This window comes from Chrysochloris asiatica, unplaced genomic scaffold (genome assembly GCF_000296735.1).
Source record: "Chrysochloris asiatica unplaced genomic scaffold, ChrAsi1.0 scaffold00052, whole genome shotgun sequence".
NCBI lineage: Eukaryota > Metazoa > Chordata > Mammalia > Afrosoricida > Chrysochloridae > Chrysochloris > Chrysochloris asiatica.
In genome coordinates, this window is record NW_006408570.1 from 16,180,812 (window position 1) to 16,206,814 (window position 26,003).

Below are 26,003 nucleotides of genomic sequence, written 5' to 3' on the forward strand. Positions count from 1 at the left end.
CGCGAGGAAGCTCTGGCCTGCAGGAGAGGAGTGGGACCCAGGGCAGCTGAAGGGGCGGCAGTCTTCAAGAAACACTTAGTGGTTGTTTGGATTTGGAGTAGTATGTGGGTGCAGAAACACCACGCCAATGGGCATAAACACGCCAGTTAGTGACTCCAAGCGTCCAGAAGAATAAATAAAAGTGTTGGGCTCAAACAGTGGGTTAGAACGAAGAGCCTCCGGAGGCTGCAAGTGCATACATAAAAGCCGTCCATAAAGACTGGAAGGGGATCTTTAGGCAGTTTGGTGAGGGTGAGGGTGAGGGTGGGGGTGGAGGTGGGGGTGGGGGGGTGGAGATGAAAACACACGCAGCTCCAGCACTTAGAACCATTGAGCCAAGCCGAGCACCGGATCCACCTCCAAGGAAGGGGCGGGTTTGCACACACACACCCCCAAGCAAATGGCAAGAAGATGGGGGCAGTAGTGCAGGCAATGGGCATCTTTTGGGGTCGTGAAAATCTTGAGAAGTCGAGGCAAAGGCGGAGGGTGCAGCAGCAGCAACAGGACAGGGACCACAGAGGGCGCAGGTAGTTGCGTTTCTTCTCTTCCTTCTACTCATGGGCTCACAAGACCTGGAACCGCCACGAGGCTTGGTCCTTATAGTCCAGACAATCGGTCGAGTTGAAATTGAGTTTCCAGGCAGAGGAAGCAGTGGCAGCCCCAGGCTCCTTGTAATCCAAGCAGTCAGCAGAATTGAAGGCGAGCCCGGAGCCGCCATAGCCCTGGTGGTGGTGATGGTGGTGATGGTGGTGATGACCTGATGACTGGCTCAGCGGGTGGTGTGCGTGCGGGTGGTGGTGATGGTGGCCCGCCATCGAAGAGGGTGCCATGGGGCTGAGTTGGTGCGGGTGGTGATGTGAGTGCATGGGAGCTAAGTATGAGCTGCAGTCCACGCCGCCAAAGTAGGAAGAGGAAGGCGCAGGGTACCCTTGACTGTAGCTGCCGCCCTGGCCGTAGGACATGGGATAGGAGGCCGCGGCCGAAGCGGCGCCTGCGGCTACCGAGCGCTGCATACAGGATGCGTTGCTAGGCGCGGCTAGGGGCTCGGGCACCGACACCGACGCTGGCGCAGAGCCGGGCGAAATGGAGGCCGGGCTCCAGATGGACGAGGCAGCCGGCGTGCTCAGTGACGACGCGGCTGCCACCGCCGGGTTCCCGCCCAGGCCCGCCGCTGCTGCAGCCGCTGGGTTGGCGGAAGCGCTGGACCCGGAGCTAGAGGATGAGGCGGAGCTGGACACAGCAGGTGGCGTGAATTGGCCGCTACTTTCGGAGCCCGAGCTCTCCCGCACCGGGGAAGACTTCTTCTTGGCCGGGCGGTTCTTGGTCCCGCTCCCACTCTGCTGCTGCTGCCGGCATTTGGCTCGGCGGTTCTTGAACCACACCTGCAGCGGGCGGGCGCGGGAAAACGAGTCACGAAGGGTGAGGGAGGCGGGCCGAGTGGAGCCCCATCCTTGGACCCACCACCTTGGCTAGGATCTCGCATCCCTCTCTACCAAGGCCTCCGTCCTTCCCCTCCCCCAGACGTCCAGAAGCTATGCCCACGTTCCCAGCTCCTCCACCCGCCCCCATCCTTTTCTCAAAGCCCCTCCTCTACTGTCTCTCGGGGAGGGTGGCCGGCATCCCACCGCCATGCAATTCTGCCCCAGAGAAGGACGTATACTGTCCAGTAAGAGTTTCTGACAAACTGCTGTTGGCTGCTTCCCACACCCCACAATAGGGGCCTGCCCTTCCGCCCCAAGGATGCTTGGAGGACCTGTCTGCTACGAACAGAGCTCAAGTGACGAGAAACACACAGGGCAGGCATCAAGAGTGTGGCTAGGCCCTTTCGCTGGAGTTGGCAGGCGACTATTTTGGGTAAGAACAGAAGTAGGACAGAGAAAACGGAACAAATGAAGTTTTCAGGGGAACTCGGGAAGTAAGACTGGAAGGAATTTCGTTGAGCTTCTGGGATGTAGGTGGGAAACCAAATGAGACGGTCAGTCCATAAAGTTCTCTCTCCTTCCTGTTGGAGAGCCCCGGAACACAGCATTGCATTTCTGGTCCTTTTTTGAGCCTCCAGGGAAAGAAGGCGAGATAAAAGTCCCTTAAGGAGAGTTCTGAGTTAAAATTCGAAAAGTATCTTACGGGTCTTTTCATCACAAAAGGAGCACTGATGATGCAGTAGCTAAGTGTGGGGTCCTAGGTTCAAGCCCACCAGACGCTCCACGTAAAGACCTACAGCCTTGGAAACCCTATGGGGGCAGTTCTACCCTGTCCTACAGGGTCGCTATGAATCTAAATGGATTCAACCACATGGGGTTTGGTTTCAACACAAAAAAAAGAATTCGCAAAACCCACAGCCGCGTTTTGCGCCCGGAGCGCCCTCCCAAGTCAATCTCCGACCTTCCAGTTCCCAGATCCGGGAGATGTAAGGCAAGGGCACAGGCAGAATTCAGGCCGGCGAGGGAAATCGCTAAATCCTGGGGCAACCGAAGAAGTCGGGTTAAGTGTCAGGACCTACTAGACACATTACATTAGGGCGCTTCGCTCGACCTTCTGCAGTCCTAAAAAGGGCTTTAGATACCGAAGCCCGATCCAGGGCTCAAAGCCGTTTCATTTAGCTTTGCCCCTCTTCTGGCCTAGGCCCAGCGCTAGGGGGAGTCTGAGGCTGCCCAGGCTGTAAGTCCGCCCCCACACCGACCACTCTGCCAGGCTTGGAAAACCTTTATCGGTCTTGGCCCTATCCGACCACCCCCCACTCCCACCCCCCTGGCCATACTCTGACTCTTGGAACCTCGGATGTGCACACCTGGACTCTAGACTCCGGCAGGTTGATCTTGAGCGCCACCTCCTCACGCATGAAGATATCAGGGTATCTAGTCTTGGCGAAGAGCGCTTCGAGCACGTCCAGCTGTGAACGCGTGAAGGTAGTGCGCTCCCGCCGCTGCTTCCTTGGTGTAGCTGCGAAGACACGAAGGGGCGTCTCGGTCAGCGGTGGCCACGCGGCCCCGCGCGAGAGAACGCGGGTAGGCCCCTAGCAGTACCAGAGTCCGGCCGTCGTATGGAAAAGCCGAGCCCGGAGTGAAAGAAACTCTCCAAGAGGGGCGAGCCTGACCGACCACAAGTGGGAGAAAAGTTGCTCCAAGGCGCCAGGGCTGTGTCCTCTCCCTGTCTCCCAAAGGTTAAAAAAGAAGTCACTATTTAGTGACTCCACTCCTCAACATCTCCTTTCCCAACACAGGCTGACTGGGGGTAGGGTAGGGGTGCACAGAAATACGATCTGAAAACACCTTCTAAGGTAATAAATGGGGGTTCAGTAGTGGGAGCTGGAAAAGGAACCCAGTTTTCTGATCAAACTCCACTTCAGCAATGTAAGAGTGAGTACAGGCCACAGGTCCAGGGGCGTGCAATTTAATTTGGAAAGGAGAATCACCCTCAGCTCAACCTGCAGAATCCCATAAGCGAAGTTACGCCTTAAAGCCAAACTCTCCATTAGAACCTATCGAGACTCCAGATATTCTCATTCATTGCTGGGGGTAAAAACGTGATTCGATCCACAAAAATAACAGCCACCCGAGGGTTATGAATCCAGGGGTAAATGCGCACTGCGCAGGCAGTGGGAGCACTACAGAAGGCAGGTTGTCCGCGTGGCCAGATTGGAAGGGCACACAATACACGTTTTCGTTGCCGGATCCATCTCACCCACACCATGACTCTCTGGTGTGAGCCTTCAGCCGGCTTTGAATTGTAAGCAGACTAGGAAACCGGCTTCCTAGGCCTGCTCCGCAACAGATCTGTGCACAGATCTTAGAAACTTGGGATCCCCAACGTTTGCCAAGGCTGGGGGGCCAGGAGGGCCGGTGCTCACCCGGATAGCCCACGGAGGGGTGCAGCAGGTCCATGGCCGGCCCAGCTAGGCCCAGCCCATTCATGCCATATGGGGGTTGTTTGAGGTAAGACATCATGCTAACAGCCGGGTGGAGGCGCCCCGACGGATCCAGGAGGTCGGGGGCCTGGCGCGGTGCGGGGTTCCCACCGCGCAGTTCTTCGAGCTGTTTCGTCCCGGGGGCCCCGGCCTATGGAGACACGACATGGAAACCGTCAATCGGAACGACCCAGCTCCCAGATAGCGTTTGAAGTCAGTAGTCTCGGGACTGCACAAGGCCAAGGTCAACTCGACTTCATAAGGCCTAAGCCCAGAAACCACGCTCTTTTCGAAAAATAAACTTTTCTGGATCCTTACTGCTTCTCTAGGGTTTGGGGGAAAGACACTCGTAGAGCGGTACTGGGAGTGAGGAAAGGCTAAAAACTAGGCCAGGCTGAGAAGCTGTCAAGCCGGAGCTCTAAGTCCAGAAGACCGAAAGAGGAGTCTCAAGTCTAAGCAAAATTTTCAGTCCGACGGGAGCCAGCCTTCAGCTCAACAAGCAAACGTTCACTCAGTTCCCCGACTTCGGGCTGCCCGGAGCATGAGGACTAGACTGCTTTGTTTCTAATGTTTTCAAAGCTGGACGAAAAGGTAGAGAGACTCCAGAGGGCCAAGGTGAAGCACTGCGGAGAGCTAGCCTTCCCTGGCCTCTCCGAGTCGCATAGCCCACTTGAAAGACTTGGTTCCTCCAAAGGTTTCCGCAGCTGTGGAAACCCCAGCCACCCCTCTAGCTGACCTCTGTTCCCAGGCGCTGAAAGATCGCTCCCCTGAAATCCCACCACAACTCAACCGCAGTTACCCACCCAGGTGTGGCTGATGCGGCCAGAAGATACAAGGGTGGGGGACACTGTAGTGGTGGTGGGTCCAAGAGGCGGCCAGAGGTCGCAGGTGCCTCTGCTGCGGCCTCGCGCCCTTCTTCAGAAGCGCGGGCCGGGCCTTCCTTCTGCCGGGTCCTGGCTACAGACAATGGGAACCGGGCTAGGGCTCAAAGGTGACCCGGCTCAGTGCTCCAAAGGGCCTCGGGGAATTGGGAGACTTGGGTTTAGCTAGTCTCGTACGCCCCTCGCCCCCCCTGCCTATCCTACGCCCTGTACCCCGCGGCTCCAGGATCTGATCGAAACTAAAGAACTAGGCCTCAGAGGCGTAGACCGCGCTACTCTTGACGAGAAAGTCGAAGTCTCGCTTTCGCAGTTGCCCGGAACCTGAGGCGCTACTCCTGGGGGTCAGCAAATGGCGGTGGGAATGGGACAAGACCCAGGGGCCCTGTAGCTTTATCCCGCTTCGCGGGAACTCTGTAAAGCAGGCCTTGAGAGCTGGACTAGGAAGTTCAGCGAGAGAAGTTTGAGCCAAAGAAGCCCTCGTCCTCCGGGACCCTTGGTTTGCAGGGCTTGCAGGGAAGGAGAGAAGGAGGAAAACAGCTTTGGGTTCTTGGGCCGCGGGAGAACGGGACTTCAGCCCGGACGGTTCTGTTAGGCTGCAGCAGTCTTTTCGGACTTTCATCGGACTTTCACCAAACTTAACACTTCAGCTCACTGACTTCGGAGGAGGCGGGGGATAGGGTGGTGAGGGGGGAGATGGAGCACAGGACTGTAGCCGCGCTCTGGGGCCCTCCGCTCACCTACAGGGGCGCCAAGACGGTCTCACGGCTCCGCCCCATCCCCCCCAGCCTGAGACCAGTGTAAACCCGGACCCAACTGAGGAAAGGGACGCCAGAGCACCCGACGCGCTTCTCGTATCCCGGGAGTCCCCTGGTTGTCTCCTTACCTGCCCTCAGCTGCCGCGGCCGCTCACCATCTACCTCGTGCCCTCACCGAGACCCGCTGGGCAGCCAACCTGCAAAACAGAGGGGCGCAGGAATTACCCGCCGGACTGGGCGCGGCTGGTCTAGGACCCCTGATTTGTTTCTTTTCCCAACTTCACTCTTCCCATCTCTTTCTTCTCTCCCAGGGGCTTTATGTGTTTCGCTCCAGGTTACATTTTATTGCACAGACACTTTGTTTGCAAAACCCCACACGCTCCTAAGATCCAGGCTCTGCGGGGATCGCACCGAGGGGCTGCAAAGGGGGAGGGGAGGGAGTACACAGAGCAGAGTTGGAAGGAGGCTGGTCGCTGCCGCTGCACTCCTAGGGCAGCACGGAGGTGGTGGGGCTGGGGAAGTCTTGCAGAGGCACTTTGCAAACTAAATAAATCAAGCGATTTACCTTGTCGGAGTGGCTTGTCTTGCTCGGTTGTTTAGGTGATTGGAAATGTAGCCTGATGAAGATTGATCACCTTTCTACTGCCCTCCCCGAGTATGTGAACGCGAGGCGAGTGCGTAACGGGGTTGGGCCGCCAATCCTGGGCCCAGCTTGGACTGAGTGACAGGGAGCCGGGCAATGGCAGCTCGAGCCGAAGGTTACCTCCGCGCGCCCCCGCCCCCGCCCTCCCCCGCCCCCTGCGCCCCGCCCTCCCCTCCCGGCCGCCCCGCCCCGACCGCGCGCTAACTCCAGGACTCGGCTGCCAAAAGCCGAGCAGAGTTAGGCGAGGGAGGCGAGCGCACAGCCGGAGTCCCAGCCGCTCAGGGGCGCGGGTCCCGGGGCCTGTTTCGGGGCCCCCGCCTCTCTCCTGCCTTTCTCCCGCCCTCTCGGCGCTCGCGAGGGAGTGGCGGCAAGGAGACGAGGTGCTGGAGAACCGGTTTCATCGCTCCCACGCGCGCCCACCGGGCTCCGCGGCCTTGGTGTAGGCGCGAGGACTCAGGGGCCGCCGATTAGAGAAGCGCGGGCCCCCAGCCCCTCTCGCGGGGTCTTGGGCCCCAGCGCCTCCTTCCCAGCGCCAGCGCCGTCACCTGCAGACGGACGCCGCGGGCGACTCGTGCCAGCGCAGGCAACTTTGCGGAGCGTGAGAGCAGCTCCTAGTGTGCAGATCTCCTCTCGGTGCCTCAGGACTCTTGGGGCCGGGGAATGGCACCGCCGGGGAAACACCGCAACATACCTGCTTCGCGGTGTTTCGGGTCTCCCTTAAGGGTGTTTTTAGATCTTAAACTCTTCTTCTGAAACGTTGGAGCCCAGCATCCCTCCCCGCCCAACATACATGTAACTCCTCTAATGAATCGAAACTTTCTCTTTCTCACTAAGTTTCTCACTTCTTTCCCATTTTCATCTAACATGGGTACTCTTGTGGGAAACGTGGCCACAGGCCCTTAGCCTCAATTTATTTCCCCCATGACGCAGAAGTAGCCTCCTAGAGGCGTTTCCCCCGGATTGTTCGTATTAGCGAAGCCCATTTCCCAGTTGAACAAACTTCTCAAACATGTCCACCTTGGTAGACTTTTCAAAGCGGAAGGGGGGTGGCGGGCGGGGGGGGGAGTTGAGTGTTTTCCCAGCCCAGAGCAAGCCAGTTCTTTTAAGTAGCAGCTCTTCGGAATATTCGGCAGGACTTTACTCCTTTCGAGAAGCTACCCTTTGCTTTCTAATCCGCCCACTCCAACATGCAGAGTGAAAAGTTTGAAGAGAAATAAGTGAGTCAAAGAGCCGATCTGCGCATCGCGGTGGGACAGCCAGCGCGGTCCGGGTGGTGGGGTCGGGCGCTGGCGAGAAGGAAGAGGAAGGGGCAGCCAGCAGACAAAAAAAGGGCCGGGGCTGCAGTTCATCCAAGTGCTTCCCCCTCCCCCCAAGCGACACTTTCGTTTGGAGTTCGAATAAAATACGGTAACAGAATATGATGGAGGGCATACTGTTTCTTAACTGCTTCTCAAAGAACCCGGGAGATCTTCTTAGGACCTTTAATAAGGCTTTGGTCGGTTCTTTTGTTGATCTCTCAAAATCAACTCCTTCTAATTGAAGTTGGAGCTGAAAGCGAGCTAATGTTCAAAGAAAGTGGCCGCCAGACCAACGAAATTACATTTTTTTTTTTTTACGATGAGGGAACATCTAATCAAAGGCGCAGCGAAGGAGGGGTGGAACTGGGGGAGTACGAAGGAGAAAAGGAGGTTTTACAAGATCCTTCTCTGGTTCACAAAAGTCAGCGACACGGGCGCTTCTCTCCAGAACAAAGACGCCGCTGCCCATTCACAAAAGGGAGAGAAAGAGAGAAAGTAGAATAAAAGAACGAGAGGAAAGGGAAAAAACATGAGGAGGGGGGGAGCTTTACAGGAAAAGAAACTGCGCAGAGCGCAGCGTTGGCCCTGGTCCGGACACACCTCAGGCTCCCACAGGCCCCCGCCGACAACAGTCCCAGCGGCCAGCGGTCAGCAGTCCGCGTCTTGGAGCCCCTGAGATGGTGCTGAGGCTTAAAGAATGAATCGAAAGACATCCCTGCCTCCAGTTCCGGGGCCAGGAGCCGCCTGGAGCTCACTAGTTTCAGGGGAGGGAAGTGTGCGAACGTCCTGGAACGCGCGCCGGCCGGCGTCTGCATCCGTAACCCTAAACTGCCATCCCGGCCTGCGCTCTGTATGTCCAGATTGGCCCGCCCGCGCCATGGTGTGTGCTCTTGCCCCAGAACCGCAACATTTCGGCCTCCTGCCTCCTCCCGGCCCTGTTTCGCCTGCAGCTGTAGTCTCGGTCCAGGACCGGCGCGGCACGGTGGGGAGGCCGTGCGCTCTGGAATGTACCAGAGCGGTCCCCAGGGCCAGCGGCACGGTAACTCTGCATGCTCGACTCCAGATGCTGCCACTGGTTTCGGGGAAGTCGAGAGGTATCAAGTAGCAAGGATTTTTTTTTTTTTTCTAATGAGAGTATTTATCTAATCCTAAATTGCAGGCGAATTTTCTTAATGCTCAGCCCTTAAAACCCCGGGATTAAGAGAAGAAAAAGAGAGAGAGGAGAGGGGAGAGGGAGGAGAGTGGAATAGGAGAGACAGACAGATGAAAGTTTCCTGTATACGATGCAGAGGACTGAGGCGGCCGTCGCTAGGCAAATGTCCAGGTGGGAAATTCTGGGCCAGAACCTGCGATCATTCCAGCATCGAAGAGAGGGGAAGACGGAGGGAACCCAATTCAAGGCCCATGGGCCTGGGAGGGGGGCAAGGAAACTGGGCCCCAAGGCCCGAATCCCTCACCAGGCGACTTCGAGGCCCCTCTAGGCTCTGGTGGACACTTGGAACATGCGGAAGGGTTTGGCTCTAGGGCCCGAGGGATCCAGGCCAGGAGCAAAAATTCCACATCGGCCTGCTGGCTGTACCCAAGGTAGTCCACCAACGTTCCTCCTCTGCGGCGACCTGCCGGCCCAGAGCCTTTCTACCCACGAAGCGGGCTTTCGGGCTCCCAACCCCTCTCGGTTCTGGGTCCACGCCCGTAGCCCAAAGCCGGCACCAGACCTGACACAACGAAATCGGGACCTCGTGCTCTCATGGGGTCCTTGACCCCACAGATTAAGGGTCCGCTCTCTGCCGCCACTGCGGGGCGTGCGGGTGCCACTAAGTAGCCCAAATGGAATCCCTGGGAGGCTCAGGACCCAGTCAAGAGGGGCCAGGAACGGTTGCACTCGCTGGCCCTGACCACCCTAGCAAATTTATGGTGAGGCCAGTTTTGGCAGGGCCAGTGTGGCTAAGGGGACGCCTCTCGGTGAGGTCCCTCAGGAGGGAATGGTACCCTAATCCGTAGTAAATCGAGTGGGTGACACAGGCCGCCCAAGCCCCAGCAGCTCTGGTCAGGCGATTTCCATGTGGCGTCCTTCCTTGGGGTTAGTTAGAATGGGTTTCCCAGAGCTTTCTCCAGCTCGTTCAGCTTTCTCGCTTGAATAAAAAGGGCAAATACCTAATTTTACTGAGTTCCCGTAACTTTTCAAAAACTTTAACTAAAAAGCAAAGGAATTTTATCATTTTGATGGAGACTACAGTTTGTGAGTTGTGTATGTATGTATGTGTACATTATATGTGTGGGTGTGTATATATATAAACACATATACACATACATACATATATATTTAGACTAAAGGCTAATGGACTGTTTAAATATCCAGACTTGTTGAACGAGCTTTCTTTGTTTGGGATGTCTGTAGGAGTGACTGGAAACTACCATAAAATCACTTTCTTTTTTTTTTTTTTCATGTAGCCTGGAACTTCTTGTTAAAAGTTCCCTTTCTCTCATTTCATACACATACATCTGTACACACTATGACTCACTTCCCCAATAATAACTTTATTTTACCTGAGCCTAGATTGTGGATTTATCAGAAGATATAGCTAAGTGAGTATATTACTGTAACAAGTAATAATGTAGAAATTTATGAAGATATTAGCATTTTTGCAGTGATGTGGAATCTTTCTTAAAAGAAATGACCCTTTTTATGGATGATAGTTTACACTGCTTAAGAAAATGTGACTATTTGCTGTTCAATTCCAATTCTTGTGTCAGCAGGGCCCCTTTGGGATAGAGTCAACTTACTCAGTTCCAAATACTGACTGCACTACTTTTCAAAGGATTGTTTTCCACATGAAAAGTCTTATGGATACATAAACTTCCACTCAAACCAAAGTGTCAAGTTTTCATTGGAAGAAAGGAGCACACTGTTTAAGGTAAGAAAGTTTCTGCTTTTATTGAAAATTTATATATGACTCAGTAATAAATAAACAGATAACCATTTTCACAAAACAAAATGACAGCGCTATGATAGAGAAGAAAATATTATTAATTGATAGATTTACTCATAATGGCAAGACAGACTTCTATCAATACAGAATAAATATTAACAGCATTCTTGAGCCAATGTTGAGACCCAATAAAAATGTAGGAACCAAGCTAGATGTAATAAATAATTATCCAGAGAAAAAGATGGCGCATTCTCAAATGATAAAACTGTCTTTGTAAACTGATGTATGACAATTGGTCCCATCCTCACACCTCACCTCTAAATCACAAGACTTGTCTCACACTATCTTTAAGGACAATCCTTGGAGGCTAGCAGAAGAGGGACACTATTATCCTTACAGTGAAATGCAGAACAAGTGCAGAAAGCCCCACTGGTAAATAGAACAGTTTAGTAAGTAGGTTGTGTATGATCTAACTATAAATTTTAGGTAAGCAGATTAAGTGTTACATATGGCAGGACTGGAAAAAAAAATCATTCATGACATTTTTCTGATACCCTCTGTTACCCCCCTCCCACCATCATTATGCTATTAAAAACAACAACAACGAAAAATGTTTTCCAAATTTCCCTCCCATAAAAAAATGAGGGAAAATAATGAGGGAAATGGTGCTTTTCCTTCTATGAACAGTTTCTTGAACACCCTAATACCATTCACTCACAAGATTGTCTGTGCAAATTCATTTCACATGATTTAAAGGAAATGATTACTTCACAAACAAATCCTGAAACAAAGCTATTTTGGAGTTCTGTATATTATCTAGAAAGGCAGGAGAGAAGAAGGGGTGGTCGGTGGTTTAAAAAAAAAAAAGTTAAAAGTTTTAAATCAACAATGAGTTTGACTTTTTCTGATCTGGGGACCCAAGACCACTTAAATACTGGGAGAGATTCTGGTCTGGCCCTACTGAAGAACACATTTCTCTTCTTTCTTGGCCATCTTGCCTTTGTTTTGCTCTAGAGTTCGCTCCAAATGCTCATCTTCTTCTTCGGCCCTGGAAGTCAGACAAACAGGAAACAAACAAAAAATTATTTTTCCTTCGTGGAGGGCAGAGCAGTGCTCCCCCCCCTCACCCTGCATTGGAGTCCCTGCAGAAATGGGGAACTCGAGTCCAGCGGAAGGCTGCCCCTGCCGGCCCAATACCTCTGGACTGAACTTCCCACAAACTTCGCTGCTGCTCGGCATGTGGCCGAGCCTCCAACCAGATCCCACAGCCCACTCACTGCTTCTCCTGTGCATCCAGGTCCCTGACGAGCGCGTCGCGCTTGTTCACCAAGATCACCAGCTCATCCAGCAGGAGCTGTTCTCGTCGCTTCTGGGCCTCCGTCTTCTGCCAGTCTGCAGAGGATGGGAGGCTCGTTACCCACCAGCAGGGTCTCATCATACTCGTTCCCCAGCACCTTCCCGCCTTTTTCAATGTCCCAGTATTTCTCGCCAAACCACATTATAGAACCATTAGCTACTGCGTTCTGGGGAGTTTGACCATCAAGATGAGGATTACACCCCTAAAACCCCACTTTCTAAATATTTCCTGCGGACGGAAATGGCTGTGACAGGGCAGGGACCTGAACAAGAGGCCAGGTGTGAGCTGGGTGGCGGGATGGGAGGTGTGCACCTGAGTCCAGCCTAAGTGGGGGAGGGCACCTAGAACCCAGAAGAAGTTGGCTGGGCGGTAGGAGGTGGGGGAAGTGGGTAAATCAGGAGGCGGGAAGCCGAGAAGGGCGATAAAATCATTCAGAAAAGGCTAGAGAATCTGCTTGAGAACCTAGCCTCCTCCCCACCCCCACTCTCACCCAAACAGCCCATTCTTCGCTAATTTCCTCTTCGCTCTATTTTAGCAGTTGGATGTATCTCACACTGGGCGCCATATGCTTCACAATAACTTTAAAAGTAGTGAATCGGCTAATTAGCATTTTTCTTTGAAGTAAAAAATAAATTTGCTCTGCAATATTACACTGCAGCTCTCGATCGCATTGGTATCACAGCCAGTTTTCTTTTGGAGAGATTTGCTGGATGGTTTGAAATCAAAGCACTTTTGCAAAGGGAAAATTACATTTTTCTTTTTGAAACCCCATGTTAAAGGTTTGGAAAATCCGATGGGTACTACTCTTTCCATGGGTGCGGGCAGTTTTCCGAAGGTTTAGGCCCCAATAATATATTTCCTAAGCTTTGCTGGTCTGGTAATTTCCTTAAGATGAGCAGTAGCTTCATTTAATAGAAATAGGACCAAACCGAACATTTAAAGCACTTTTGAAACCAAAGCCAACTGCTCTTTGGCCAGACTGTAAGGGCTTGTAGCTGTCAATCAACCCCCAGTCTACCCCGCCTCCCTCATTAGGAAGGTAAACAATGAAAAGAAGAAGTAGATGATGAAGCAGATACCAGAACAAATGAGGACCTAGAGGGAAACAGGACACCAGCTTAAAAAAAAAAAAAAAAAAATAGCCATTGACTCATGCAGTGTCCCTCCCGTACCCTCCCCCAGTAAGTGGACTTTCCAAAAAAACACAGGAGAGTGCAATCCTTTCGGGTTTCTCTCTTCTCTCTCGATTGCCCTGGGCAATCATGTTAAAACTCACATGGCTGGTGCTTATTCAGATAAACCTAACAATGCACACCACTGGTTACCATGTGAATCTTCACAAACCACAGAAGAATGTGCTGGTTCAAATCCCCCCCCCACCCCCTCCAAAGCAAAATTTATTCACAACAGCAAACTGCTCAGCAGCTTTAGGAAAGCAAATGGTGCTAGAGGGAATTCTATCTCGTATTTACAAATTAAAAATTAGATGCATCATCATGCAATAAAGGTTAGAATAGCAGGAGAATAACAACAAAAACCTAGAACAATGTGTTCATTTTTCTCACTATTTGTTTAACTTATAAAATCAAATAAATATATTATCTACATATAAATAAAACATGCCACATACTGGCTACCTACAAAACATCACACTAACAAATACATTAAATAACTGATCACCATTACATTTTCATTAAGAGGAAGTGAAATATTCAAATGCATGGAGACGAGTAAAGAAAACTTACTATGGAAAGTTTATTTTCCTCTAGAATTGTAAAAATAGTAACAAAAAATAAAATTTAAGAGAAGCTGAATCTCTCCCTATTTTATTATTTGGATTTAAGTGAAAATGATGTCAGGAATACTGAAAATGTTTCTTATCTGGTTCTTGTGCACTTCATCAGCTTCATTCTATAGAGCAGATAAATTAACAAGCTCTTCAGGTTGGAAAGATTTGAAAGGTCAGCTAGTCTAATTTTGGGTAACTGTAGGTCTACAAATCTAACTCAGAGGAAAACCTGCTATATTTTTTAAAGATTTGTAACTAAATGTGATGGTTTTTAAGATGATCTGTTTTGATGAATAACAAGCTTTCTATTTCCAACCCCCAAGAAGTCATTATGATCATAAGCTTTGATTTATAATGCTTTATTTTCAAAGTATTATAAGAGTCTTGTCAATTTTATTTTATCAAAACAAATCTCTACTTTGCACTTAAAAGAATAACTCAATTGAAAAATGATAATTTTTCTCAACATAATTTTAACCATATAGCATGAATGAAATGCAATAGACACATAAATTCTTAATTAAATTATTGGTAAATCTGAAGTTGACAACTACTTCAAAGCTTTTAATTAATAATTAGAAATGTAAGAATTTATTTACTATGGAAAAATTAGAAGTTTAGCCATATGGATAGGAGAAAAATGATTTTATCTTATTAACTGAACTTTCTAATAATTTTTAATTAATAATCTTTTCCTAGCTTAATAATGACATTTCTCATAACAAAACATTGTAAATTAAGAATATTTAGGTCATTTTCATTATTTGAGTCAAATTTAACTGAAATTAAAATTTAAAGTGTTTTAGCATAAACATATTTTTCATATTAATTCTGTCATTACTATATTCATATTTGTTTATGAATTATTCATCAATTGTCCAAGAAATAGCTATGTGCAGTGAGTGAATGTTACTCTCACAAAACAACTTATTTTTTGCATTAGCTTTCTCAGCGAAAATACATTATATAATTCACATATATTTGGGTGGTAATTTGGGAAATTAAATAAACTTTTGATTTTCTTAACAAAACCAAATTTAGTATTACATTAAAACGGATTAAGATTCAAGTTGTATGTTGAGTCCTAAATTTAAAAAATCCCCTTTTAAGAAGCTTCACCTAGATGCAATAGCATGTTTTAAAAGATGTATTAAATTTGTGTTACCTGTTATGCATTTTAAGGAAGGATTATTCACCTATAACACCAGTCACAGCTAGCTAGCTACAATGACTTTGGCTTGGACAGACGAAAATATGACTCCTGATAATTTCAAGATTCCAGTGTACTTTTGCTATAAAAGCTATATCCTCTAGCAACAAATAGGATTAAGTTTTGATATTGCGTTTGAGCCAATGTGTTGAAATAAAGAGATCTGTTTATATCTATCTGCACCGAGCTGTTTTGTTAATTAAAAAAAAACTTTTTATATATAGGACCAATCACTCATTCTTCGATTTAGCTTATTTGCTGAAGTTGATAATTACCTTGAAAAAGGGCAAGAGAAATACCTATAAACACTTTAATAGAAAGGACCTAAAGTTCTTGTAGCACCTTGCCACTATGAATAAGCTTGGCACTTTGATGAAAATTAACACTAGTTTTGTAAAGAGCACATTGGGGGATTGCAGTCAAGCCTTATCTTTAGTTCCAGTCAACTAGCAATCCTGAAAGAGTTTGCATCATCATCAGAGCAGGCCATTTGATAGGATTCTACCGCTGCACCTAATCAATCTTTGGGAGACTGTGGCTGTGCTGTGTAACAAAGCTAAAATAGATTTACAAATGGGGTTTTAGGGGATAAGCTCCTCCACAGGATTACATATTGATTTTAAATATAAAAAGCTTATCATATAAACCATAACTACAAAAATAGTGAACCTATGCATAAATCCTTTTAAAAGAGCACCCACTTCAAACTAAGCCAAGAATAAATCAAGATGTACAAAATCACAGAGAAGATCCATTTCTTGCGCAGAAAATGAACACAGCACTTTCTACAAGCCCACACCAATGTGTGCAGAAATGAATTTATCTTTCCTAACGGGGGACTAAGTAATCTGGAACAAAAACAACTATAGGAAAAGTATCTAAAAGGTGCTTGTTAGCTTGAGGGATCCTATAACTTAGTTCAGCAGAGTGAAAACTCTGGCTATGAAAAACATCTCAGGGGTAAAAACAAATAAAGAGGTAAAAACAGGCCAAGGCGATTATGAAATTCTCAGAAGAATAGACATGTTGAATATAATTTTTTGCTTTAAAACCAAGCTGCTAATATTTTTCTCAATGTGCTATGGTTATTAAAATTCTGTACTTTTCTCATGATGAATGGTTTCAGCAGCAAATTTATTGGAGAAGACTTCCTTTTTTTTTTTCTACTATAACTATCTTACTGAAGTGGAAAGGATGGGAAAAGAGAAATGGCCCTTAAAACAAAGGAAAACAAAACAAAATCAACTGTTGTTGCCTATTCATGTGTTTTACTGCGATGTTTTAACACACCCAAAGGCTATTCAACTGCATGTGTGTCCATTCTGAGGGTTGGCTCAGATGACACTATCTTCGCAAGGTCCCTCTGTAGCTCAGCCCAGGCTAGTAGGGCAGGCCTTTCTCCAAGAAAGTGTCTTTATCTGTAATCAACAGGCTGCTCCTTTCCTCAACCAGCAACTGAAACTGGCTGAGAGATTTAAGGCAGAGTCACATATGGAACAATGGTACTAATTAATAAAACAAAACAACCCCACACCAAAAACTACTAACAATTGCATCAAAGGTGCTTTAAAAAAAAAAGCCTTTTTAACTCCTCTTATTTTAAATAATACAAGAACAACAACAACAAAAAACCTTTTCTATTGGTTTTCCATCTGAACAAGAAGATCAGGTACATAAAAATGTTTGATTATTTAAAATTGTAAATCTGGTATACAGGGATAGGATTGCCAGTGAGACTGGGATCTTTTTACATGTACCGTGGATCTCCGTTTTCGATTGGTATTTGGTAAAAATACTAAATCAATATCTGCCTTAAAAGTTAACTGTGTTGTATCAAACTGTATTCTAGGGACTATTTAATTTATTATACATAAAACATTTAAAGAATACTCTGGGGAGTATAATGTATTATGAATATATAAAGATTAGAATGTATAATGAGTACAGTATTTACTGTATCTACTGTTCAATGGACTATTTAGCCTTCCACTTTCTTTTACAGACCACACCATGACTACAGAAATTTTACCAAGAAGAAAAACAACATTAAGCATTCTGGTGTTCTTTATTTCAATGACAAGTTTCATAGAACATCTTAAACAATTTTGACATATTTTATAGCCAGTGTCAAAGGTATACGATGATATATTTGGATAGCCCTTATAAGATATTAGTTACATAAAGCCTTATAAAGTAAATCTGATTTCTAAATGAGAACATATAAATGCTATCAGTTATTTTTATAAACTGAGATTATGAATATAAAAGTAAAGCTAAAGCTTCTATAAATGCATAAAACTAGGTAATCATGTTTATTAAAATATTTTTAAAACATAAGGCTTCACTTTGGTTTTCCCTTACAAACCCAAATTTCTAGTTTCAAAACTAATTAAAATTGACTTATTGTGGATCAGGGCTACCTTATCAGGTGAGGAACAAAATTACCATGGACAGTCAATGGGTTAAGAGGTCAATGTAGAATAGGAAAATCAATTTGCATTGATTAGACAAAAGGTCCATTTTATAGAGCCCAAAGGATTAGCTTTTAAGCAGACATCTTTGAACTATAAGACATTTTCAACTAAGAGGTATAGAGAGAACAGTATTATAAAACACCCCAGAATTTTAAAAACTATAATTATATGTAAGAAATTCCTTAGTTAAACTAGCTGACGTTTACTGATATTATGAACTATGTTTAGAATTACTATATAATTCACTTGAAAGCTTTATGAAATGTGTGAAAGTATTTCATTTATCTCCTACATCAATCTTTGTCTGAATATTCACTTAATAGGAGTTATAATCTTAAGAACTATAGTGGACTTGCTGGTGACTAATCTCAATGTTGACATCACTGAAATATTAAGGTAAAATTTAGAGTCTGTGTCAAATCAAAATGATAAAGCTTTTTCAAATCTCCGAGTCGAAACAGCTTTAAATTACATATAAGTAAAATGTAATTAAATCCCCTAATTCTTTATATTTTCCATTTTATGAACATTTAAACTTACTGAACCAAAAATTAAGATAATTTTGTGCTTAATAGGAAATGTAATGATTATGTAGCTGAATTAGGGTGCTTAGATTTATATGGCTACTGCTTCTGCCTCTAAAGCTCTCATTTGCAATTCCTGTAGGTCCCTAGTCAGACAAGACCTGGGGAGACCAGATGTGTACTACACTCTTTAAATGTGTTTGACAACTGGCACCTTTCATACTTCACCCACCTTAGCATTTCTTACCTTCAATGGCTAGCATTGCACGCAATTCCCGGTTCAGCAACTCATACCTTCGTTCTAAATCATGTTCTTTTTCCCTAGGCAAATTGCAAAAGTTCATCAATATGCTAATTACTAAATCATTAGACACTTAAAAGAACCTTTAGGTTACATTGATTTTAGGACTCACAACCGACTTTTCTCTTTAACTTTAAGCTACTCCAAATAAGCGATACACAAATCTAAAACCTTCCTCAGGTAGAATATTTACTGCTGTTATTTTCCTCCTTCAGTTCTGAATTACACATAAGTATATTTTAATCTGTAGAAAAGTAGTCTCACTCTTCAATGCTTACTTATATTAAGTGCCAGGTATAAGATTCTTATGTAAATTATTTTTCTAATTCATAACATATATTCTTTTGTCCAAAACTTCATGTGATAAGACACACGAAAGTGCCAGTGCAAATTTAATATAGAGACAATTAAATATCTCAAGTTTTGTGCTTCTGCCAAACTCTTTCATCAACTTCAGGAGTAGCAGAAATTATAAAAATAGTTCCTCACTAAAATAAAACATGCAAGTCTGCTAATTCCCACACTAGGTGGCATACTGTAAGAGCATTGCTAGTGAGCAGAGAGGAACAAGCAAAAAGTCCTACTGATGATAGCGACCCTAGGCACAACAGAAGGAAACCCTGCCCTGCCCTGCGCTGTCCTCACTGTTGTTACGCTTGAGACTACTGCTGCTGCCCCTGCTGTAGTTAGTCCTAGAGTGAACTAAATGTGAAAGATGAAGAACACTTACAGTTGGTCTAGGCTCCATTTTATTGTCAGTCTTGCAATGGCAAAAAGGTCACGTCTATTTAAATCATTAATCTTTTATTCCAAAATTTAGGCTCACAACACCAGAAGAACACAAACGTAAGTTAGGCCTCAGGAAGAGTTATTTATTCTTAAATTTACAATTTAGTGATAAATGGACTTCAGTTTTATATCTCAGCCTTTCTAGCCTTCAATATAAACCAATAGTTTCTTGTCCAAAAATGGTTTATTTTTTAGATAGAAACCTTTTTATATTCCTTGGATTTCTGTATAATAAACACATTTTTTTTCTATGTGTAATTATTTCAATGAAATATTCTTACAGTTCAGATAAAAATCAACTGTATATTATAGTTATTTTTATAAAAAGTATACTACAATACCTGAGGAAAGAAAAAAATTAGGCCTAACAAATATGAAGCCTCAAAGAAAGCAATTAGCAAAAAGTCTTAAGATTCATCGATTTGTTGTAGGGCCAACAAGCATAATGATAAGTACTTACAGAAGAGAGAGCTGGTTCATTCTCCTTATTAAGGCATTTTTTTTATTAACTAACATAAACCATTCCTGCATCATTGCTTCTTCTTCTTCTGTGTTCCTTCCTATAATTCAGGAAGATTTATCTATTATTATGTGATATTTTACAAGTCAAATAATAGTTTAGTACAAATTTTTTAATATAAAAATATCATTTTAGCTGCCCCAACAGTACATGTTATAATAACATAAGATTAAAATCCAAGGCCTGAAAGAAAAAATCAGTATTTTAAAACTCTTAAGCCAATCTTCCAAAACTGAGATTATTCAGCATGCATATTTCAGAGCCCCTTAACATACCTACAGATCGTATTAACAATAAGTACAGTAAACAAGTGTTCCACCTTTTAAATCCTCCCCAGAGGCTGACTTGTTATTATGTTTCAATGAGAAACTCATGGTGCTGACAGACATATGGTCACGATTAAAAAAAAAAAAATTTTTTTAAAATCATTATTAGAATTATAAGACTAGAAGCAAGATCAGAAAAGTGCAGAGATTGTGTGAAAGCTTCCACTTGTAACAACATTTTTCTTATTTTCCTTTATATACCATGCTAAAACTTATCATTTCTAATAGGGGAAACCACTTGCAAATTATGAAATATATTGTGAGTGATCAGGCTACAAACAACAACAACACAAATTACCGTTAGCTAGGAAAAAGCCACAGTACATCAAGCTTAATAATCAGAGAACATAGAAACAAATGACCTGAGAGATAGACTACAATTTTAGATTATGATGTTCCTGCACCACATACAGGATATATTTAAAATTCACTATCACTGATACCCATTCCATAGACATTTCTCTGTCATACAACACCACCTTCCCCACCTCCTCGCAGTATATTTTGGGAATATTGTTAAGTGCCTTCAAATTGGTTCCAACTCATGGTTTCCCAGGCAGTAAATCTTTTGGAGGGCAGAAAGTCTCATCTTTCTCCCATGGGAGGGCTGTTGGACTTGAACTGTCAACCTGTGGTTCGCAGTCCAGTGCTTATCTTGCAGAGCTATATGTTGTTGTTGTTTCATTTGGTTCCGACTCATAGTGACCCTGTATAGGGTTTCCGAGAGTGGCTAGTGGATTTGAAGACTGGCCTTGTAGTTCAAACCGACTTTGCGGTCCAGTGCTTATCCTACAGTGCCACACCAGGGTTCCAATATAGTTCAGCATACAGGCATAGCCCTGCAGTTTGATGAGCCGGAAGGCAATGCTGGTTTGAACCACAAGGTCGGCGGTTGAATCTCACCCGCTGCTCCTCAGAACCCAACACAGGGTAGCTGAGTCAGAACGGATTCAAAGGCACTAAACAACAACAACATACCTGTTTATATTGTTCATGTAAAAGACCACAATCACACATAAGAAAAATCTCAATTTTCCTCCACTTCTCCCCTCAAATTGTGTCTATGCAAATTACAGGTCTTTGACCTTTTTTCCCCATACATTATTGATTTATTGTTTTGCTAGGCTATTATTTAATTATTCAGTCCAATTTCCATATAGCATTCATTTTTGTTAAGTGCCGTAGAGTCGGTTCCGACTCATAGTGACCATGTACAGGGTTTCCAAGGCTTTAAATCTTCTCAAAAGCAGAAAGACTCATCTTTCTCCCACAGAGCGGCTGGAGGGCTCCAACCGTGGACTCTGTGGTTTGCAGTCCAATGCTTATCGTATGGAGCCACTGGACTCCCATAGTATTCATGTTGTTGTTGTTTAAGTGCTGTCAAGTTGATTCCAACTCACAGTGACCCTGAATAGGGTTTCTGAGGAGCAGCTAAGTGAATTTGAACTACTGACCTTGTGGTTCAAACTGAACTTTTGGTCCAGTGCTTATCCTCCTACAGCACCATACCAAGGTTAACTTAAATACCTAATAAAAAATTACATATCCCAGCTAAAGCTATAGTCCTTAAGCTTTGTTTTTCAAACAAGGCATTTTCTTTTAATAAGGAAATGGGTGGTACAAATGGTTAAATGCTGGACTACTAATTTAAAGGCTAGCAGTTTTAACCCACCTAGAGGTTCCTTAACCACTACGGTAGCGGTAGTGTAGTGGTTATGAATCGGGCTGTGAACCACAAGGTCAGCAGTTAGAAACTACCAGCTGTTCCACAGGAGAAAGATGAGGCTTTCTGCTCCCGTAAAGATTTATAGCCTCGGAAACCCTATACAGGGTCACTATAAGTCGGAATCGACTCCACGGCACCTAACAACAACAAAAGAGGTTCCTTGGAAGTAAGCCTTGGTAATCTGCTTCAAGGTCCTAGCTTTGAAAGCCCTAATGAGCACTTCTCCTCTGCACACTTGCGGACCTCATGCATCAGAATCAATTTTAACTAATAAAAATCATTTCTTTTAAATTTCACACATACCACAGTCTATTTTTAAAAGTCAAATAATACAGAAGTACACCTTTCCAATTTTCCATTGCCTTTTAGAAGTATCTCCTTCCAGGTCACATGTATAGTTGTGGGTTAATGCATTGGACTGCAAAGCAGTTTGAACTGCAAGGTCGGCAGTTCAAGCTCACCAGTTGCTCTTTGGTAACCCTATACAGGGTCGTTATGGGTCGGAACCTACTCAACGGCACTTAACAACAACAATAACAACAATATTATATACATGGAATCCTGGTGTGGCACTGTAAGATCAGCACTGGATCCCAAGGTCAGTTTGAACTACGAGGCTAGTGGTTCAAACTCACCAGTGGCCCCTCAGAAACCCTATAGAGGATCGCTATGAGTTGGACCTGACTCCATGGCACTGAACAACAACAACATCACATACATGTATACAGGTTTCTCTTCTTAAGTGAGATCTTTCCTAAGTTAGATCACATTACATACTGTCCTGTGATTTGCTTTTTCATGCCATCAGTGGATCTACCTTATTTTTTTTAGTGCTTGCATCCTTTGTGGGAATACCATAATCTTACTATTTCCATATTAACAGACATTTGAATAAGCTATTTTTAAAATGAAAATAAAACGTAATGAGCTGGTCTACACATAAATGATTAAACATGTATTTTAGAGCACCGCTGTAAAATGGATCTCTGCTGTTCATCATTAGGGAGAATAGTGAGGCTATGTGCCTTCATTAAATGCTGTTAAAACTTAATGGTACGAAGCAAACTTAAGAGAGATTCTTTTAGAGTCTGAACAAAAGTCTTTATTGTTTTACAGTATTTTAAATCTCTCTTTTAGGGTAGCTGGTTTTGTATTCACTTTGGACCATGTGATGTCTTGACACTGGTCATGTGATATAGGCTGCGATAGGCACAAATCCCAGGGTAGTAACAAAAGAAGAAAGAGTAAAAAGAAAAAGCTGAGAAAAAGCTTGCAATTTGGAAAAAGGCCAATTGTACCCTGGTGAAGGCCTTTTTGATCAGTGAAATGACACATGTGTGCAATATTAATAGGTGTCGATTTTACGATATTTTATTTTCTGATTAAAGACATAATTCTTGTGTTCATAACCCAAGTGACTTCTAAAAATATATACACATTAAAACTTTGTTTTGAGTTTAACTTAACCTATAATTGAGGCTTTCAGGCGACACGAGAACCAACCAGCCTACTCTTAAATTAGCATCATTTTCTTCAATGAAAGACTGCTTCCTTGAGAATAATAATATTGATGTGGTACTATGTTATTTTCAGTTTAACTCATGCCTATGATTTCTAGGTAAGAATAAAAGATCTCCCTCTCCTAATTGTTAGGAAACGACTAATAATAAAATTGTTTCAAGTTTCAAGGAAATAAATAAGCCTAGCAATAAGAAATATCAAAGACACATTATTTAGAGCCAACAATACTATAGTGATTATTTAAATTAACTGGAAAACAAAACAAAAACAACAACAAACAACCATATTTGAAGATAAATCTATTCTGTATCCATAAATCCTTATGTGAGATAGTAGTAGATACAATGATGGAAATCTATATTTAGCCTGATAATAAAAAAAAAATTACATTTTCTCCTAATACATCATTACACTATTGTTTTAGGGATTTAAGATTTTTTAAATTTAAAAAGCTTTTAAAGCCAGTAAGTTGAACCATTACAAATTAATCCTGACTTTAATAACTGGTTAAAGACCCCTTTAGCTTTATAAGTAACAAAAAATATTAAAGCCTGTGATCACAGTGAGCTTTTCTCATTTCTCCTCTAACCATTTGTTATTTAATCCAATACTAGTAATCCAATTTGTCCATCAGACTTTTAAAGGGCAGAATGCAACTTCCTCAGCTTAGACACTTTTCAAAGTACAATATATTTTTCAAATGAATGCTGGATGTTTCATTTTTCCCAACTGTTCTTAGCTCTAATGCATGAGGAAAAAAAAGAACAAGATGAACATTGTTCATACTGATTAAGTAAGAGCTCATTAAAGAGCTGTCAGAGCGGTACTTTGAATATGCATGAAGCATATAATCAGATCTAGTACCGTCACTAGAGGAGAATACGGTAAGTACAAAGGATTGATTTAATTACTTAGAGTGGGCTGTGGTGGTAAAGCAGTCTTGTTAGTGCAAAAAGAAAAGAAGGTTGTATTCTGGCACTGTTATAAAAAAGGCAGTTTTAGCTTCTGCCACAATACCTAATCTAAGAATAAAGCACTTTACATTGTAGCTTAGAATGAAGACTTCCATTATTTTATAATATGACCATAAATCATTTTATCGAGTTTAACCTCACCTGGTTAAGTACCTCTCTTTCAAAATTCTCTTTAATTTGTAATTACAACCATACTTTGTCACCTTAGAGCTAATAGTGATGCTTTATGAAATCTTAATTTTTCCCACTCTCAGAAACTGATAGATTCAAGATGTATACTAATGAAGGCCATTTTGAATTTTTAAAATGACAAAATACTAGTTCTGCATATAGTTAACTAAAATGTGAAGACATGACTCGGTTGTTATCTTCCACTTTAAAACAAGTACTGTAAGTTTACTATAAGTATACTACCAATATAGGCATCATAAGTAGGATTTACGTAGTCTTTAACATTTTGAATTGAGTAAGTAATATAATTTTTGTAAAATTTAAAGTAAAAACAGATTTTTTTCTGTTTTGTTTCCTTAAAGACATCTTTTGGGTTTTTTTTTGCTTCCAGGATGTCTTTCCTGATACCATAATTTCTTAATGTCAGTTTTTCTTTTTTTCAATCATTGTAAAGGAGAATTCATAAAAATTACTAAGTAATCAAGGATAATGATAATGGCAGAAAAGTTAGCAATCTGTAAATACTACTTAAATTGTCCTTCCTACCACATAGGTAACAAACCCACTTAACAGAAAGCGGCATCATGCACAGTAGTACATGGAGAATCAATACTTAGTAAATGTTAGCAACCTATAGCAACCACTTCTATGTTCTATCTCTTTAAGAAAATTTTTAAAAGATTAAAAGTTAAGATTTTTATTTCATTTAAAGAAGTCATTCTTTCATCCAGGAATTTGTACACAGTCTTCTTTCTTTTTCAGAAGTAGTATTCTCAAAGTTTTAAAATTAATAAAAGAGAAATGATGTAAAAATATCTGAAAATATGAATCTATTTTAAAAAACTATCTACTAATGAACCTTTCCTAATTACCCTCTCACCATAAACTTATTCTCTATTTGGAAAGATATATTTTAGGCACTGAATTATTATATAAATACTTAAGACGTTTTGCTGAAGAGAAGATGAGTTCAATGGAAAAGTGTAAAAACACACAAATCTAGGTTGCTGTTGTGTACATGAACAAATTCAATCTTTTCCACCATGAAAACCTTGAAGTCTCCTGAACTATTTGCATAAACATATAGCAGGGTTGGTTGACTAGTGATCACATGTGGCTATTAAAGGACACAACACAGCAAAACAAAATTAAACATAAAAACAAAACAGCTACCATTACAAACTGTCCTGATGTTGTAATTAGAAGACTATGTTGACCTTCAAAAGACATTGCAATAGAGAGACACATGAAGGTGCTCAACTAATGGGGCCTGTATTTTAAAGCAAAAGCAGTGAACTTTGCTAGATTTATTTAATAGATGAGAAAGATAAATCTACTGCAGTTATGTAGGGTTATGGAGAAAAGGCTTCCAAAGCCAGCATTATAAGCAGATTCCATTGCTCCAGTTTAAGAAACTATTTTAAACTAAAAAAATGGAGTTATATTATGAAAATAAATTTACCATATAAATAACTGATATATGTTTCTAATCTAAGACTATCCTCAACCAGCAATCAATATAAAATGAATTTCATAATCTTTATTGATGTTTTCAGCAGTAATTGTACTACAACTATTTACTCAGTTATTTCATATATATGTTATGTTGTTCTTGTTGTTAAGTGCTGTTGAGTTGGTTCTGACCCATAGTGACACTGTATAGGGTTTCCAAGGAGTGGTTGTGAGCTTGAACTGCTGACCTTGTGATTCACACCGACTTTGCAGTCCAATGCATTAAAGCACAGTGCCATATCAGGACTCCATATTTGTTATAGTATTAAGAATATAATATTTGGGGGGACAATCCTTCTTACTTTTGTTAAAGTAAAATAAAAGCTAACACATTCTCTTAAATACACCTTTTACTCACC

At 43.3% G+C, this 26,003-nt stretch overlaps 2 protein-coding genes across 4 annotated transcripts in view; both read right to left on the minus strand.

Moving 5' to 3' along the window:
- Positions 1-602: 602 nt before the first annotated feature.
- OTX1 (orthodenticle homeobox 1) lies at positions 603-3,983 on the minus strand. Its single transcript, XM_006862970.1, has 3 exons — positions 3,887-3,983; positions 2,828-2,979; positions 603-1,421 (listed from the first exon to the last, which is right to left on the minus strand). The coding sequence occupies exons 1-3, from the start codon at positions 3,981-3,983 to the stop codon at positions 603-605; spliced, it is 1,068 nt and encodes a 355-aa protein (XP_006863032.1).
- A 6,446-nt stretch (positions 3,984-10,429) lies between these two features.
- EHBP1 (EH domain binding protein 1) overlaps positions 10,430-26,003 on the minus strand; it is a 529,253-nt gene continuing 513,679 nt past the window's right edge. For all 3 annotated transcript variants that reach the window (XM_006862974.1, XM_006862972.1, XM_006862973.1), the window contains 4 exons: positions 19,355-19,454; positions 18,052-18,125; positions 11,728-11,842; positions 10,430-11,498 (listed from right to left, as the gene is read on the minus strand). In XM_006862974.1, coding sequence (XP_006863036.1) covers positions 11,408-11,498; positions 11,728-11,842; positions 18,052-18,125; positions 19,355-19,454 — 380 coding nt within the window. In that variant the 3' untranslated portion in view covers positions 10,430-11,407. The remainder of the gene's footprint in view (positions 11,499-11,727; positions 11,843-18,051; positions 18,126-19,354; positions 19,455-26,003) is intronic.

Coding starts and splice junctions, on each gene's coding strand:
- OTX1 (XM_006862970.1), bottom strand. CDS start 3,983: ATGATGTCTTACCTCAAACAACCCCCATATGGCATGAATGGGCTGGGC. Junction 2,980..3,886: donor CCCCTCCGTGGGCTATCCGG/GTGAGCACCGGC, acceptor GTGTCTTCGCAG/CTACACCAAGGAAGCAGCGG. Junction 1,422..2,827: donor TGCCGGAGTCTAGAGTCCAG/GTGTGCACATCC, acceptor CGCCCGCTGCAG/GTGTGGTTCAAGAACCGCCG.